The following is an 18,608-nucleotide window of genomic DNA, read 5'->3' as shown; positions in this document are numbered from 1 at the left end:
TCTAAGTATTTCTCACATACATTCTTCAAAGCAAACACCTGATCCACACATCCTCTACCACTTCTGAAACCACACTGCTCTTCCCCAATCTGATGCTCTGTACCTGCCTTCACCCTCTCAATCAATACCCTCCCATATAATTTACCAGGAATACTCAACAAACTTATACCTCTGTAATTTGAGCACTCACTCTTATCCCCTTTGCCTTTGTACAATGGCACTATGCACGCATTCCGCCAATCCTCAGGCACCTCACCATGAGTCATACATACATTAAATAACCTTACCAACCAGTCAACAATACAGTCACCCCCTTTTTTAATAAATTCCACTGCAATACCATCCAAACCTGCTGCCTTGCCGGCTTTCATCTTCCGCAAAGCTTTCACTACCTCTTCTCTGTTTACCAAATCATTTTCCCTAACCCTCTCACTTTGCACACCACCTCGACCAAAACACCCTATATCTGCCACTCTATCATCAAACACATTCAACAAACCTTCAAAATACTCACTCCATCTCCTTCTCACATCACCACTACTTGTTATCACCTCCCCATTTGCGCCCTTCACTGAAGTTCCCATTTGCTCCCTTGTCTTACGCACTTTATATGTTGAAATGTATAGGTATTTATATGTGCGTGTGTAGACGGGTATGTATTTGAATGTGTTTGTTGGTGGGTTGGGCCATTCTTTCATCTTTTTCCTTGCGCAACCTCACTAACGTGGGAGACAGCGAGAAAGTATATTAGATATAAATAGATGAATATATATATTTTGGAAAGGATCACAATTTTGCACATGATCAAGTATATTCCTATGAGTCCACAGGGAAAGTGAAACACGACAAGTTCCCAATATAACTCGTATAATAATCACATCGTTAGGGGAGATACAAGAGAGAAATATGACAGTGAGTTGATATACAATGAAGAGACATAGCTAGGACGCCATTTGGTAAACAAGCTATTGTCCAAGACAGACAACGAGCATATCTTAAACGTATTATGTAGACAAGAAAGTGTATTGTTTACAAATTTTATCAGCAATAAAATTATCCAGTTTGTATGGACAATCACTAATATTAAGATTATAATTCTTTGCCTATTTGACAATTGAAGATTCAATGATATTTCTCGGGGTACTGGTTGTTAGGATTGATAACTGAGATGGCATGATCATAGTTTGTAGCATAAATAGATAAGGCATTTGATTCTTGTCCGATTCTTATACTATATTTGTGTTGCTTAAGTCTTGCAGAAAGATCCTTACTAGTCTGCCTAATATAAAACTTATCACAATTTCTACATGACACTTTATAGATGCACCCAGGAGAATTTTCTGGTGAGTTCCTGATTAAGATATTTTTTATAGTATTGTTGCAGAAGGCAACAATTACATTAAAGAATTTTTGCAACATGGGAAGTAAAGTAAAATTAATATTAAAATGAAGTAAAAGATTCCTGGTGTTAATAGGAGGTTTGAGCTCAACTCTAAAAGATGATTTCTTTGCTAACTTAAGGGATTTATCAGTGAAAGATGTAGGGTACTTTAACTTAGATCCAATAGAATATATCCTCTCAAACTCATCATCAATATACTCTGGACTGCAAATACGTAATGCCCTAAGGAATATAGATTGGAAGGATGATAATTTAACTCTGTCATGTTGAGGTGAGTAATAATGGATATATGAGGATACATTGGTATATGCTAAACTTAAACTTGTTTCCTTGCCTATGGATCATGTAATCTAAAAATGGTAACATACCATTATTTTAATTTTCTACAGTAAATGTGATGGAAGGTACTAAATGTTAAGTTATTTATTTATTTATTTATTTATTTATTATACTTTGTCCCTCTTGCGTTAGTGAGGTTGCACAAGGAAACAGACAAAAGAATGGCCCAGCCCTGCCACATACACATGTACACACATACATGTCCACACACACACACATATACATACCTGTACATTTCAACGTATACATATACATACATACACAGACATATACATATATACACATGTACATAATTCGTACTTGCTGCCTTTATTCATTCCCATCGCTACCTAGCCACAAATGAAATGACAACCCCCTCCCCCCGCACATGCATGAGGTATCGCTTGGAAAAGACAGCAAAGGTCACGTTTGTTCACACTCAGTATCTCGCTGTCATGCATAATGCACCGAAACCACTGCTCTCTTTCCACATCCAGGCCCCACAAAACTTTCCATGGTTTACTCCAAATGCTTCACATACCCTGGTTCAATCCATTGACATCACGTCGATCCCGGTATACCACATCGTTCCAATTCACTCTATTCCTTGTACGCCTTTCACCCTTCTGCATGTTCAGGCAGGCCCCGATTGCTCAAAATCTTTTCCTTTCCATTTTTCCACCTCCAATTTTGTCTCCCACTTCTCCTTGTTCCCTTCACCTTTGACACATATATCCGCTTTGTCAATCTTTCCTCACTCATTCTCTGTAGATGACCAAACCATTTCAGTACACCTTCTGCTCTCTCAACCACACTCCTTTTATTACGACACATCTCTCTTACCCTTTCATTACTTCCTCGATGAAACCACCTCACACCACATATTGTCCTGAAAATCTCATTTCCAACTCATCCACCTTCCTATAGCCCACGCCTTGCAACCACATAACATTGTTGGAACCACTATTCCTTCAGACATACCCATTTTTGCTTTCCGAGATAATGTTTTCGCCTTCCACACATTCTCCTGCACTTCCAGAACTTTTGCCCCCTCCCCCACCCAATGACTCACTTCCGTTTCCATGGTTTCATCTACTGCCAAATCCACTCCCAGATATCTAAAACACTTTACTTTCTCCAGTTTTTCTCCATTCAAACTTACCTCCCAATTGACGTGTCCCTCAACCCTACTGTACCTAATAACCTTGCTCTTATTCACATTTTCTCTCAGCTTTCTTCTTTCACACACTTTACCAAACTCTGTCACCAGCTTCTGCAGTTTTTCACCCAAATCAGCCACCAGCACTGTATCATCAGCGAACAACATCTGACTCACTTCTGAAGCCCTCTCATCCACAACAGACTGCATTGTTGCTCCTCTCTCCAAAACTCACCTCACTAACAACCCCACCCATAAACAAATTGAACAGCCATGGAGACATCAAGAACCCCTGCCGCAAACCGACATTGACTGATAACCAATCACTTTACTCTCTTCCTATTCGTATACATGCCTTACATCCTCGCTACAAACTTTTCACTGCTTCCAGCAACTTGCCTCCCACACCATTTGCTCTTAATACCTTCCACAAAGCATCTTTATCAACTCTACCGTATGCCTTCTTCAGATCCATAAATGCTACATACAAATCCATTTGTTTTTCTAAGATTTCTCACATACATTTTTCAAAGCAAACACCTTATCCGCACATCCTCTACCATTTCTGAAACCACACTGCTTTTCCCCAATCTGATGCTCTGTACATGCCTTCACCCTCTCAATCAATACCCTCCCATATAATTTCCCAGGTATACTCAACAAACTTATACCTCTGTAATTTGAGCACTCACCTTTATCCCCTTTGCCTTTGTACAATGGCACTATGCATACATTTCGTCAATTCTCAGGCACTTCACCATGAGCCATACATACATTAAATATCCTCACCAACTAGTCAACAATACAGTCACCCCCTCTTTTAATAAATTCCACTGCAATACTATCGAAACCTGCCGCCTTGCCTGCTTTCATCTTCTGCAAAGCTTTCACTACCTTTTCTCTGTTTACCAAATCATTCTCCCTGACTCTCTCACTTCGCACACCACTTTGACCAAAATACCCTATATCTGTCACTCTATCATCTAACACATTCAACATACCTTCAAAATACTCACTCAATATCCTTCTCATATCACCACTACTTGTTATTACCTCCCCATTATCCCCCTTCACTGATGTTCCCATTTGTTCTCTTGTCTTACACACTTTATTTACCTCTTCCAAAACATCTTTTTACTCTCCCTAAATTTTAATGATACTCTCTCACCCCAACTCTCATTTGCCTTCTTTTTCACCTCTTGCACCTTTCTCTACTTCCTGCATCTTTTTTTTTTTTTTATATACATCTCTCAGTCATTTGCACTATTCCCCTGCAAAAATTGTCCAAGTGCATCTCTCTTCTCTTTCAGTAATAATCTTACTTCTTCATCCCACCACTCACTACCCTTTCTAATCTGCCCACCTCTTACACTTTTCATGGCACAAGCATCTTTTGCGCAAGCCATCACTGCTTCCCTTAATACATCCCATTCCTCCTCCACTCCCCTTACGTCCTTTGCTCTCACCTTTTTCCATTCTGTACTCAGTCTCTCCTGGTACTTCCTCACACAAGTCTCCTTCCCAAGCTCACTTACTCTCACCACTCTCTTCACCCCAACATTTTCTCTTCTTTTCTGAAAACGAAATCTTCACCTTCGCCTCCACAAGATGATCAGACATTCCTCCAGTTGCAACTCTCAGCACATTAACATACAAAAGTCTCTCTTTCACGCACCTGTCAATTAGCATGTAATCTAATAACGCTTTCTGATCATCTCTTCTACTTACATAAGTATCTGTGTATCTCTCCTTTTGAACCAGGTATTCCCTATTCCCAATCACTAGTCTTTTTTCAGCACAGAGATCTACAAGCTCTTCACCATTCCCATTTACAACACTGAACACCCCATTTACACCAATTATTCCCTCAAGTGCCACATTGCTCACCTTTGCATTCAAATCACCCATCACTGCAACCCGGTCCCATGCATCAAACCTGCTAACACACTCACTCAGCTGCTCCCAAAACACTTGCTTCTCATGATCTTTCTTCTCATGCCCAGGTGCATAGGCCCCAATAATCACCCATCTCTTCCCATCCACTTTCAGTTTTACCCATATCAATCTAGAGTTTACTTTCTTATACTCTATCACATACTCCCACAACTCATGTTTCTGGAGTAGTACTACTACTCCTTTCTTTGTTAAGTAATGGGAGAAATGTTTGTCGATTTTCATTTGTTGGCCAAACACAAAGAACATCATCTACATACCTAAACCAAACTGGAGTAGAAGGTAAGATATGCTTTAGTAATGTTCTTTCGAAAAAATTTCATATAAAGATTACTTAGTGCAGTTGTATGAGGGTTACCCATTGCCATACCAAATTTTTGAGCATAATAATCTCAATTGAATTGAAATATTCCGCCCTTATACACAATTTTATCGGTTTAATGAAAACAGACCTTTCATCAGATAAATGAATATCATCCAAAACATCAAATAAATATTCTAAAAGGTCATCAACTGGAACTTTTGTGAAAAGTGAGGAAATATCAAAGCTAATATCATGAACAATGTAGATTTAGTTAACAAGCTTATTAATTTTTTTTTTTTTTTTTTTGTCGCTGTCTCCCGCGTTTGCGAGGTAGTGCAAGGAAACAGACGAAAGAAATGGCCCAACCCACCCCCATACACATGTATATACATACGTCCACACACGCAAATATACATACCTACACAGCTTTCCATGGTTTACCCCAGACGCTTCACATGCCTTGATTCAATCCACTGACAGCACGTCAACCCCGGTATACCACATCGCTCCAATTCACTCTATTCCTTGCCCTCCTTTCACCCTCCTGCATGTTCAGGCCCCGATCACACAAAATCTTTTTCACTCCATCTTTCCACCTCCAATTTGGTCTCCCTCTTCTCCTCGTTCCCTCCACCTCCGACACATATATCCTCTTGGTCAATCTTTCCTCACTCATTCTCTCCATGTGCCCAAACCACTTCAAAACACCCTCTTCTGCTCTCTCAACCACGCTCTTTTTATTTCCACACATCTCTCTTACCCTTACGTTACTCACTCGATCAAACCACCTCACACCACACATTGTCCTCAAACATCTCATTTCCAGCACATCCATCCTCCTGCGCACAACTCTATCCATAGCCCACGCCTCGCAACCATACAACATTGTTGGAACCACTATTCCTTCAAACATACCCATTTTTGCTTTCCGAGATAATGTTCTCGACTTCCACACATTCTTCAAGGCTCCCAGAATTTTCGCCCCCTCCCCCACCCTATGATCCACTTCCGCTTCCATGGTTCCATCCGCTGCCAGATCCACTCCCATATATCTAAAACACTTCACTTCCTCCAGTTTTTCTCCATTCAAACTCACCTCCCAGTTGACTTGACCCTCAACCCTACTGTACCTAATAACCTTGCTCTTATTCACATTTACTCTTAACTTTCTTCTTTCACACACTTTACCAAACTCAGTCACCAGCTTCTGCAGTTTCTCACATGAATCAGCCACCAGCGCTGTATCATCAGCGAACAACAACTGACTCACTTCCCAAGCTCTCTCATCCCCAACAGACTTCATACTTGCCCCTCTTTCCAAAACTCTTGCATTTACCTCCCTAACAACCCCATCCATAAACAAATTAAACAACCATGGAGACATCACACACCCCTGCTGCAAACCTACATTCACTGAGAACCAGTCACTTTCCTCTCTTCTTACACGTACACATGCCTTACATCCTCGATAAAAACTTTTCACTGCTTCTAACAACTTGCCTCCCACACCATATATTCTTAATACCTTCCACAGAGCATCTCTATCAACTCTATCATATGCCTTCTCCAGATCCATAAATGCTACATACAAATCCATTTGCTTTTCTAAGTATTTCTCACATACATTCTTCAAAGCAAACACTTGATCCACACATCCTCTACCACTTCTGAAACCACACTGCTCTTCCCCAATCTGATGCTCTGTACATGCCTTCACCCTCTCAATCAATATCCTCCCATATAATTTACCAGGAATACTCAACAAACTTATACCTCTGTAATTTGAGCACTCACTCTTATCCCCTTTGCCTTTGTACAATGGCACTATGCACGCATTCCGCCAATCCTCAGGCACCTCACCATGAGTCATACATACATTAAATAACCTTACCAACCAGTCAACAATACAGTCACCCCCTTTATTAATATCAATGTTAATTTTGCTTTGAAAACTTGTTAGCTTTGATGTTTCCTCACTTTTCACAAAAGTTGCAGTTGATAACCTTTTAGAATATCTATTTGATATTTTGGATGATATTCATTTACCTGTATCAAAGTCTGTTTTCACTGAACTGATGAAATTGTGTATAAAAGACTGTGTATTTCAATTCAATGGAGATTATCATGCTAAAAAATTCGGTATGGCAATGGGTAACCCTCTTTCACCTGTACTAAGTAATATTCATATGGAATTTTTTTAAACAAAATTACTAAAGGATATCTTACCATCTAATGCCATTTGGCTTAGGTATGTAGACGATGTTCTTTGTGTTTGGCCAACAAATGAAAAACTACAAACATTTCTCCCCTTACTTAACAATTTAGTACCTTCTATCAAATTTACTGTAGAAAATGAAATTGAAGGTATGTTACCATTTTTAGATTGCATGATCCATAGGCAAGGAAACAAGTTTAAGTTTAGCATAAACAGAAAACCTACCAGTGTATGCACATATATCCATTATCACTCATGTCAACATGACAGAGTTAAATTATCATCATTCCAATCTATGTTCCTTAGGTCATTATGTATTTGCAGTCCAGAGTATATTGATGATGTGTTTGAGAAGATATATTGTATTGGATCTAAGTTAAAGTACCCTAGATCTTTCATTGATAAATCCCTTAAGTTAGCAAAGAAATCATTTTATGGAGTTGAGCTCAAACCTCCCTTTGACACCAAGAATCTTTTAGTTCTCCCTTTTAATATTAATTTTACTTTACTTCCCATGTTGCTTAAATCCTTTAATGTAAATGTTGCTTTCAGCAACAATAATACTATAAAGAATATCTTAATCAGGAACTCACCAGAAAATTCTCCTGGGTGCATCTATAAAGTGCCATGTAGAAATTGTGATAAGTTTTATGTTGGGCAGACTGGTGAGGATCTTTCTGTTAGACCTAAGCAACATAAATATAGTATAAGAACGGGAGAAGAATCAAGTGCCGTATTTAGTCATGTTAAAAACTATGATCATTTTATTGACTGGGGTAATGCCATTTCAGTTATTAACTTTAACTCCAGTACCACAAGAAATATCATTGAATCTTTTACTATTAGATACACAAAAAATTATAATCTTAATATTAGTGATTGCCTATACAAAGTGGATAACTTTGTTGTTGATAAGATTTGTACACAATTCACCTTCTTGTCCACATAATAAGTGTATGATACGCTCGTTGTCTGTCTTGGACAAATGCATGTTTACCAATTGGCATCCTAGCTAGGTCTCTTTGTTGTATATCAACTGACTGTTATATTTCCCTCTTGTGTCTCCTTGATGATGTGATTATTTCACGAAAGTGCACTTGGGAACTCACCGTGTTTCATTTTCCCAGTGGAGTCACAGGAATATATTAATTATTTTTATTTATCATACTTTGTCGCTGTCTCTCACGTTAGCGAGGTAGAGCAAGGAAACAGACGAAAGAATAACCCAGCCCACCTGCATACACATATATAGATACATACATGTCCACACACGCACATATACATACCTATACATTTCAATGTATACATGTTTATACATACACAAACATATGCATATATACATGTGTATGTAATTCATACTTGCTGCCTTTATTCATTCCCATTGCCATCCTGCCACACATGAAATAACACCCCTCTTCCCTCGCATGTGCATGAGGTAATGCTAGGAAAAGTCAACAAAGGCCACATTCGTTCATACTCAGTCTCTAGCTGTCGTGTATAATGCACTGAAACCAAATCCAGGCCCCAAAAAACTTTCCATGCTTTACCCCAGACATTTCACATTCCCTGATTCAATCTGTTGACAGCATGTCGACCGCAGTATACCACATTGTTCTAATTCACTCTATTCCTTGCATGTCTCTCACCCTCCTGTATGTTCAGGCCTCGTTTGCTCAAAATCTTTTTCACTCCATCTTTCCACCTCCAATTTGCTCTCCGACTTCTTGCTTCCTTCACCTCTGATACATATATCCTCTATATCAGTCTTTCCTCACTCATTCTCTCCATATGTCAAAACTATTTGAACATACCCTCTTCTGCTCTCTAATCCACACAATTTTAATTTCCACACATCTCTCTAATCCTTTCATTACTTACTCGATCAAACCACCTCACATCACATACTGTCCTCAAACATATCATTTCCAGCACAGCTTTCCTCCTCCATACAACCCAATCTATAGCCCATGCCTCGTAACCATACAGCATTGTTGGAACTACTATTCCTTCAACCATAAACATTTTTGCTCTCCAAGATAACCTTCTCTCCTTCCACACATTCTTCATTGCTTCCAGAACCTTTGCCCCCTCCCCAACCCTTTGACTCACTTCTGCTTCTATGGTTCCATCTAGTGCTAAGTCCACTCCAAGATATCTAAAATGCTTCATTTCCTCCAGTTTCTCTCCATTCAAACTTGCATCCCAATTAACTTGTCCCTCTACCCTAGTGAATCTAATCACCTTTCTCTTATTCACATTTACTCTCAACTTTCTCCTTTCACTCACTTTTCCAAACTCGGTCACCAACCTCTGCAGTTTCTCACTTGAATCAGCCACTAGAACTGTATCATTAGCAAACAACAGCTGACTTACTTCCCAGTCCGTCTCATCGAGAACAAACTGCATACTCGCCCCTCTCTCGAAAACTCTTGCCTTTACCTCCCTATTACCCTCTTCTATTACCCCATCCATAAACAAATTAAACAATCTTGGAGACATCATACACCTCTGCCGCAAACCAACATTCAATGGGAACCAATCACTCTCCTTTCTTCCCTCTCGTACACATGCCTTACATTCTTGGTACAAACATTTCACTGTGTGTGTGTGTGTGTGTTGTGTGTATGTGTGTGTGTGTGTGTGTGTGTGTGTGTGTGTGTGTGTGTGTGTGTGTGTATTTTACTGGACTCTGGCTGTATGCAGTCATACTATGAATGACAAGTCAACATTAGTGAGGCTTCATCATTATAGCACAGTCTCATTAAAGAAAGTTTCTCTCTAAAGGAGCCCATCCCTTTTTTGCCCATGATTTTAGTACAGCCCTGAAGCTTCTTGTTCTATTCTTTTTCTATTCTTCTTCTATTATTCTTCTTTTTCTTCTTCTTCTATTCTTCTTCTTCTTCTTCTTCTTTGTCTTCTTTTTCTTCATCTTCTATTCTTCTTCTTCTCCTTCTTCTTCTTCTTTTCTTCTTCTTCTTTTCTTCTTCTTCTTTTCTTCTTCTTCTATTCTTCTTCTTCTTCTTCTTCTTCTTCTTCTTCTTCTTCTTCTTCTTCTTCTTCTTCTTCTTCTTCTTCTTCTTCTTCCTCTTCTTCTTCTTCTTCTCTTCTTCTTCTTCTTCTTCTTCTTCTTCTTCTTCTTCTTCTTCTTCTTCTTCTTCTTCTTCTTCTTCTTCTTCTTCTTCTTCTTCTTCTTCTTCTTCTTCTTCTTCTTCTTCTTCTTCTTCTTCTTCTTCTATTCTTCTTCCTCTGTTCTTCTTCTATTTTTCTTCTTCTTCTTCTTCTTCTATTCTTCTTCTTCTATTCTTCTTCCTCTGTTCTTCTTCTTCTTCTATTCGTCTTCTTCTTCTTCTTCTTCTTCTTCTTCTTCTTCTTCTTTTCTTCTTCTTATATTCTTCTTCTTCTTCTTCTTCTATTCTTCTTTTCTTCTTCTTATTTTCTTCTTCTTCTTCTTCTTCTTCTTCTTCTTCTTCTCCAATTGATGTTAAGGTTAATGACTAGTACCTACTGGGCATAGGAACAAACCTACGTTGGTTACTGATGGTACAGTAAACTAGCTGGTAATTTATACTGAGTTTGGAAAAGTTGAAACATCTTGTTGTTTTGGCTGCTGTTCTGTAAGAAAACATCATATGGACAGATTTGTTAAAGATTATATTTATTCATTTATTGTACTTCGTTGTTGTCTCCCACGTTAGTGAAATAGCGCAAGGAAACAGACGAAAGAATGGCCCAACCTCCCCACATACCCAAGTATATACATACACGCCCACACACACACACACACACACACACACACACACACACACACATATACATACCTATACATTTCAATGTTATTTTTTTTTCTATTATACTTTATCGCTGTCTCCCACGTTAGCGAGTTAGTGCAAGGAAACAGATGAAAGAATGGCCCAACCCACCCACATACACATGTATATACATACACGTCCACACACACACATATACATACCTATAATCTCAACGTATACATATATAAGCACACACAGACATATACATATATATACATGTACATAATTCATAGTCTGCCCTTATTCATTCCCATTGCCACCCCGCCACACATGAAATGACAACTCCCCTCCCCTTGCATGTGTGCGAGGTAGCACTAGGAAAAGACAACAAAGGCCACATTCGTTCACACTCAGTCTCTTGCTGTCATGTATAATGCAATGTATACATACATATACATACACAGACAAATACATTTATATACATGTACGTATTCATACTTACTGCCCTCAGCCATTCCTGTTGCCACCCTACCACACATGAAATAGCAGCCCCCTTCCCCCGTATGCACGCGAGTTAGTGCTAGGAAAAGACAACAAAGGCCACATTTGTTCACACTCAGTCTCTAGCTGTCATGTGTAGTGCACTGATACCACAGCTCCCTTTCCAAATCTAGACCCCACAAAACTTTCCATGGTTTATTCCAGACACTTCACATTTCCTGGTTCAATCCATTGACAACATGTCTACCCCAGGTGTACCACATTGTTCCAGTTCACTCTATTCCTTGCACGCCTTTTACCATCCTGCATGTTCAGGCCCTGATCACTCAAAATCTTTTCACTCCATCCTTCCACCTCCAGTTTGGTCTCCCTCCACCTCTGACACATATATCCTCTTTGTCAATTTTTTCTCTCTCATTCTCTCCATGTGACCAGACCATTTCAGTACACACTATTCTGATCTCTCAACCACACTTTTTATTAATACACATCTCTCTTACCCTTTCATCACTTACTCGATCAAACTACCTCACACCACGTATTGTCCTCAAACATCTCATTTCCAACACATCCACCCATCTCTGCACAACCCTATCTATAGCCCATGCCTCGCAATCATATGACATTGTTGGAACCACTATTCCTTCAAACATACCCATTTTTGCTTTCTGAGATAATGTTCTCACCTTCCACTTATTCTTCAACACTCCCAGAACCTTCGCCTCCTCCCCCACCCTGTGACTCACTTCCGCTTCCATGGTTCCATCCTCTGCTAAATCCACTCCCAGATATCTGAAACACATCTTTTCCTCCAGATTTTCTCCTTTCAAACTTACCTCCCAATTGACTTGTCCCTCAACCCAACTGTACCTAATGACCTTGCTCTTATTGTTAAAGATATTGTAGATGATTATAAGGGAACTCTTACTAATAGTAAGCAGAGGAAATGTTTTATATATGAGGATGGAGGAGTTAGTGGAAGCAAATTGATGAACTGATTATTCAGTTTGGTATGTAAAATTGATAATCACTAAGAGCTTCAGGGATTACAAAACTTTGTTCCTTATACAGTGCTTACCATAAGTTTATATGCATAATGAGATATGTGGGTGGGTGCTTTTGGTCCATCCTCTGTAAAGAAGATGGTAGATAGATTGATAGTGGTTGTAGCTCACGAGAGTTCATTCCCTGATTTGATAGATGAATCAGCACTTAAAATTCTTTGGGGATATATAAAAATTTGTAGAGATGCTGTATTGAAAATACTAAATTGCAATGAAAGAATGCAGGAGGGTCACAGCAATTTTAAGTCAACAAAAGCTCTACTTTGTTCATTATCATACATTTAGTGTAAAAGTAGTCATTTATTTTTGGAATATAAGAAGTGCTCCATTTTATTTTTTTCAGGAATTGTTGTGCATTAAAAGTTTCATCTGCAGCATATTTGTTTTTGTAGATGGATAACTTAATAGGTGGTTTTGTGTACTTAACAGGGAAGATGACATGTCATCCAGGTGTAATGCATGGTGGTGGCTGGGTGGTACCCATGGCTTATCTCATCAACAACAACCTCATTCGTCAGTATGATTGTAACTCGGTCAGAGCAGCATCAGAATACTTTGAAAAGTCATGTGTCCCTGGTGCACTCAACAGTTATTACCGTCATGACACAACTCGTCTCAATCTTTGCCACCTTTGTCATGGTGTTAGCAGTGGCTATTGTGCAAGAGATCACAGCGAACCCTACTTTGGTTTCACTGGTAGGTGATATTTGTGTATGATTGAAACATTAACTACTGTCTTCAAGGACAATTAACTACCTTCTTATTGGCTTCATTTTTTCATTCTCTATATCAAATACATTGCTATAGCCATGCATTCTTTTGCTGACTTTTGTGGTAAAGTCTTTGTACATGTAGAGTAGTTTGTTATTTTTGTTTATACCCTTTGATTTTCAATCCAAGTGAATATATCGTATTTTTCTTGTTACCAGAGATGGCATGGGCAATTGATTGCCCTAATGAAGGCCATCTCATTAAAGCTATACATATATGACATTCTCTCCAAGGCTCGGTCATCTGTTCTTGATGCTACCTTGCTAACGTGAGAAATGGTGAATATATGTAAAAAGATATATGTATATGTTGAGAGTGAGTGTGAATAGGAGCAAGTTCATTAGTTTCAGCAGGGTTGAAGGACAAGTTAATTGGGATGTGAGTTTGAATGGAGAAAAATAGGAGGAATTAAAGTGTTTTAGATATCTGGGAGTGGACTTGGCAGTGAATGGAACCATGGAAATGGAAGTGAGTCATAGGATAGGGAAAGTGGGCAAAGGTTCTGGGAGCGATGAAGAATTTTGGAAAGAGAGAACATTATCTCGGCAAGCAAAAATGGGTATATTTAAAGGAAAAGTAGTTTCAACAATATTGTGTGGTTGTGAGGCATGGACTATAGATAAGGTTGTGTAGAGGAGGTTGGATGTGTTAGAAATAAAATGTTTCAGGACATGATATATGGTGTGAGGTGGTTTGGTTAATTAAGTAATGAAAAGGTAAGAGAGATGTTTGGAAATAAAAGAAGTATGGTTGAGAGAGCAGAAGAGGGTGTGTTAAAATGGCTTAGACACATGGAGAGAATGAGTGAGGAAAAGTTGACAAAAAGAGGATATATGTGTCAGAGGTGGAGGAAACAAGGAGAAGTGGGAGACCAAAGTGGAGGTGGACGGATGGAGTGAAAAAGATTTTGAGTGATCGGGGTCTGAACATGGAGGAGGGCAAGAGGGGTGCAAGGAATAGAGTGAATTAGAATGATAAGTATGCCAGTGTCCATGTGCTGTCAGTGGACTGTACCAAAGCATGTGAAATGTCTAAGGTAAACCATGGAAATGTCTGTGGGGTCTGGATTTAGTTAGGGAGCTGTAGTTTTGGTGCATTACACATGACAGCTAGAGATTGAATGTGAACGAATGTTGCCTTTTTTGTCTGTTTTCCTGGTGCTACGTCGCTGAAGCATGGGTTAGCGATGCTGTTTCTTGTGGGACAGGGTAGTGCCAGGAATGGATGAAGGCAAGCAAGGAGTTGTGGGAGTATGTGATAGAGTGCAAGGAAGTAAATTCTAGATATTTGTAGGTAAAACTGAAAGTGGATGGATAGAGATGGGTGATTATTGTTGCTTTTGCACCTGGTCATGAGAATGTATATGAGTGATGTGCCATTCTTCATCTGTTTCCTGGTGCTACCTAGCTGATGTGGGAAATGGTGATCAAGTGTCTGAATGTGTGTGGATGTAACCAAGATGAGAAGAAAGGAGAGATAGGTAGTATGTTTGAGGAAAGAAACCTGGATGTTTTGGCTCTGAGTGAAATTAAGCTCAAGGGTAAAAGGGAAGAGTGGTTTGGAAAAGCCTTGGGAGTAGATTCAGGGGTTGGTGTGAGGACAAGAGCTAAGGAAGGAGTAGCACTACTCCTGAAACAGGAGTTGTGGGAGTATGTGATTGAGTGTAAAAAAGTAAATTCTAGATTGTTATGGATAAAACTGAAAGTGGATGGAGAGAGATGGGTGATTATTGGTGCTTTTGCACCTGGTCATGAGAAGAAAGGTCATGAAAGGTAAGTGTTTTGGGAGCAGCTGAGTGAGTATGACAGCGGGTTTGATATATGAGACCAGGTTTTTGTGATGGTTGATTTAAATGTGAAGGTGAGTATTGTGGCAGTTGAGGGTGTGATTGGTATACATGGGGTATTTAGTGTTGTGAATGGAAATGGGGAAGAGCTTGTGGATTTGTGTGCTAAAATAGACTAGTGATTGGGAATACCTGGTTTAGAAAGAGATAAAAATAAACTAGTGATTGGGAATACCTGGTTTAGAAAGAGAGATATACATAAGTATACATATGTGAGTAGAAGAGATGGTCAAAGGGCATTTTTGGATTATGTGTTGATTGATAGGCATGTGGAAGAGAGACTTCTGGATGTTAATGTGCTGAGAGGGGCAGCTGGAGGGAAGTCTGATCACTGTCTTGTGGAGGCAAAGGTGAAGATTTGTAGAGGTTTTCAGAAATGAGGAGAGAATGTTGAGGAGAAAAGAGTGGTGAGAGTAAGTGAGCTTGGGAAGGAGACTTGTGTGAGGAAGTACCATGAGAGATTGAGTGTAGAATGGCAAAAGGTGAGAGCAAATGACGAGGGGAATGGGTGAGGAATAGGATGTATTTAGGGAATCAGTGATGGCTTGTGCAAAAGATGCATGTGGCATGTGAAAGGTGGGAGGTGGGCAGATTAGAAAGGGTAGTGTCTGATGAGATGAAGAAGTGAAATTGTTAGTGAAAGAGAAGAGAGGCCGTTTGGAAGATACTTGCAAGGAATGAGTGCAAATGACTGGGAGATCTATTGTTAGTGAAAGAGAAAAGAGAGGCATTTGGATGATACTTGCAAGGAAGGAGTGCAAATGACTGGGAGATCTATAAAAGAAAGCAGCAGGAGATCAAGAGAAAGGTGCACACTTTGAAAAAGAGGGCAAATGAGAGTTGGGGTGAGAGAGTATAATTAAACTTTATGGAGAGTAAAAAGATGTTTTGGAAGGAGGTAAATAACATGTGTAAGACAAGAGAGCAAATGGGAACATTGATGAAGGAGGCAGGGGAGTGTAATAATTGGTAGTGATGAAGTGAGAAGATGGAGTGAGTATTTTGAAGGTTTGTTGAATATGTTTGGTGATAGAATGTATGGTGTTTTGGTCGAGGTGGTGTGCAAAGTGATAGGGTCAGGGAGAATGGTTTGCTTAAAAGAGAAGAGGTAGTGAAAGATTTGCAGAATATGAAATCTGGCAAGGCGGTGGGTTTGGATGGCATGGCAGTAGAATTTCTTAAGAAAGGTGGTGACTGTTTTGTTGATTGGTAAGGATATTCATTGTATGTACATATGAACATATTCATACTTGCTTGCCTTCATCCATTCCTGTTGCTACTTTGCCCCACAGGAAACAGCATCGCTACCCCCTGCTTCAGTGAGGTAGTGCCAGGAAAACAGGCGAAAAGTCCACATTCGTTCTCACTCGTTTTGTAGCTGTCATGTGTGATGCACCAAAACCACAGCTTCCAGTCCCCACAGACCGTTTCATGGTTTACCCCAGATGCTTCACATGCCCTGGTTTAGTTTACTGACAGCATTTCGACCCCAGTATACCACATCATTCCGATTCACTCTACTCCTTGCATACCTCTCACCCTCTTGCTTGTTTAATCCCCGATCACTCAAAATCTTTTTCACTCCATCCTGCCACCTCCAGTTTGGTCTCTTGCTTCTTGGTCCCTCCACTTCTGACACATATATCCTCTTTGTCAATCTTTCCTCTTTCATTCTCTCCATATGTCCAAACCATTTCAACACACCCTCTTCTGCTTTCTCAACCACACTCTTTTTATTTCGACACACCTCTCTTGCCCTATCATTACATAATCATTCAAACCACCTCATGCTACATAGTGTCATTAAGCATTTCATTTTCAACACATCCACTCTCCTCCATACAACCCTATCTATAGCCCATGCCTCATAACCATATAACATTGTTGGAACTACTATTCCTTCAAACATACCCATTTTTTCTCTGAGGTAATGTTCTCTCCTTGCACACATTCTTCATCACTCCCAGAACCTTCGCCCCCTCCCCCTCCATGTGTCTCACTCCAATTTCCATGGTTCCATTCACTGCTAAGTCCACTCCCAGATATCTGAAATGCTTCACTTCCTCCAATTTTTCTCCATTCGAATTTACATCCCAACTGACTTGTCCCTCATCCCTGCTGAACCTAATAGCCTTGCTCTTACTCACACTTACTCTCAACTTTCTCCTTTCACAAACTTTTTCCAAACTCAGTCATCAACTTCTGCATTTTCTCACATGACTTAGCCACTAGAGATGTATCATCGGCGAACGACGACTGACTCACTTTCCAGGCCCTTTCATTCCCAACAGACTGCATACTTGCCCCTCTATCCAAAATTCTTGCATTTACCTCCCTAACCACCCCATCCATGAACAAATTAAACAACCATAGGGACATCACACACCCCTGCCACAGCCCGACATTCACTGGGAACCAGTCACTCTCCTCTCTTCCTACTCATACACATGCCATACATCCTTGGTAAAAAAAACTTTTCACTGCTACTACCAACTTACCTCCCACACCATATACTCTTAAAACCTTCCACAAATTATCTCTATCAACCCTATGAAATGCCTTCTCCAGATCCATAAATTCTACTTACAAATCCATCTGTTTTTCTAAGTATTTTTTGCATACATTCTTCAAAGCAAACACCTGATCCACACATCCTCTACCATTTCTGAAACCATACTGCTCTTCCTCAATTTGATGCTCTGTGCATGCCTTCTCCCTCTCAATCAATACCCCCCAATATATTTTCCCAGTAATACTCAACAAACTTATGCATTTGTACTTTGGACACTCATTGTTATCCTCCTTGTCTTTGTACAATGACACTACACATGCATTCCACCAATCCACAGGCACTTAACCTTGGTCCTTACATGTGTTGAATATTCTTACCAACCAATCAACAACTGAGACACTCAGTCTCTAGCTGTCATGTATAATGCACCGAAACCACAGCTCCCTTTCCACATCCGGGCCCCACAGAACTTTCCATGGTTTACCCCAGACACTTCACATGCTCTGGTTCAATCTATTGACAGCACGTTGACCCCGGTATACCACATCGTTCCAATTCACTCTATTCCTTGCACGCCTTTCACCCTCCCACATGTTCAGGCCCCGACCACTCAAAATCTTCTTCACTCCATCTTTTCACCTCCAATTTGGTCCCCCACCTCTCCTCGTTCCCTCCACCTCTGACACATATATCCTCTTTGTCAGTCTTTCCTCACTCATTCTCTCCATGTGACCAAACCATTTCAAAACACCCTCTTCTCTCTCAACCACACTCTTTTTATTACCTTACATCCCTCTTACCCTTTCATTACTTA

At 39.8% G+C, this 18,608-nt stretch overlaps 1 protein-coding gene across 2 annotated transcripts in view; it reads left to right on the top strand.

The window, feature by feature from the left end:
- Positions 1–18,608, top strand: part of Tsf2 (transferrin 2) — a 245,751-nt gene that overhangs the window by 133,526 nt on the left and 93,617 nt on the right. For both annotated transcript variants that reach the window (XM_071657722.1, XM_071657723.1), the window contains exon 12: positions 13,095–13,361. In XM_071657722.1, coding sequence (XP_071513823.1) covers positions 13,095–13,361 — 267 coding nt within the window. The remainder of the gene's footprint in view (positions 1–13,094; positions 13,362–18,608) is intronic.

Source organism: Panulirus ornatus, chromosome 65 (assembly GCF_036320965.1).
Source record: "Panulirus ornatus isolate Po-2019 chromosome 65, ASM3632096v1, whole genome shotgun sequence".
In the NCBI taxonomy this organism is placed as follows: domain Eukaryota; kingdom Metazoa; phylum Arthropoda; class Malacostraca; order Decapoda; family Palinuridae; genus Panulirus; species Panulirus ornatus.
This window is presented reverse-complemented; position numbering and strand designations above follow the sequence as displayed.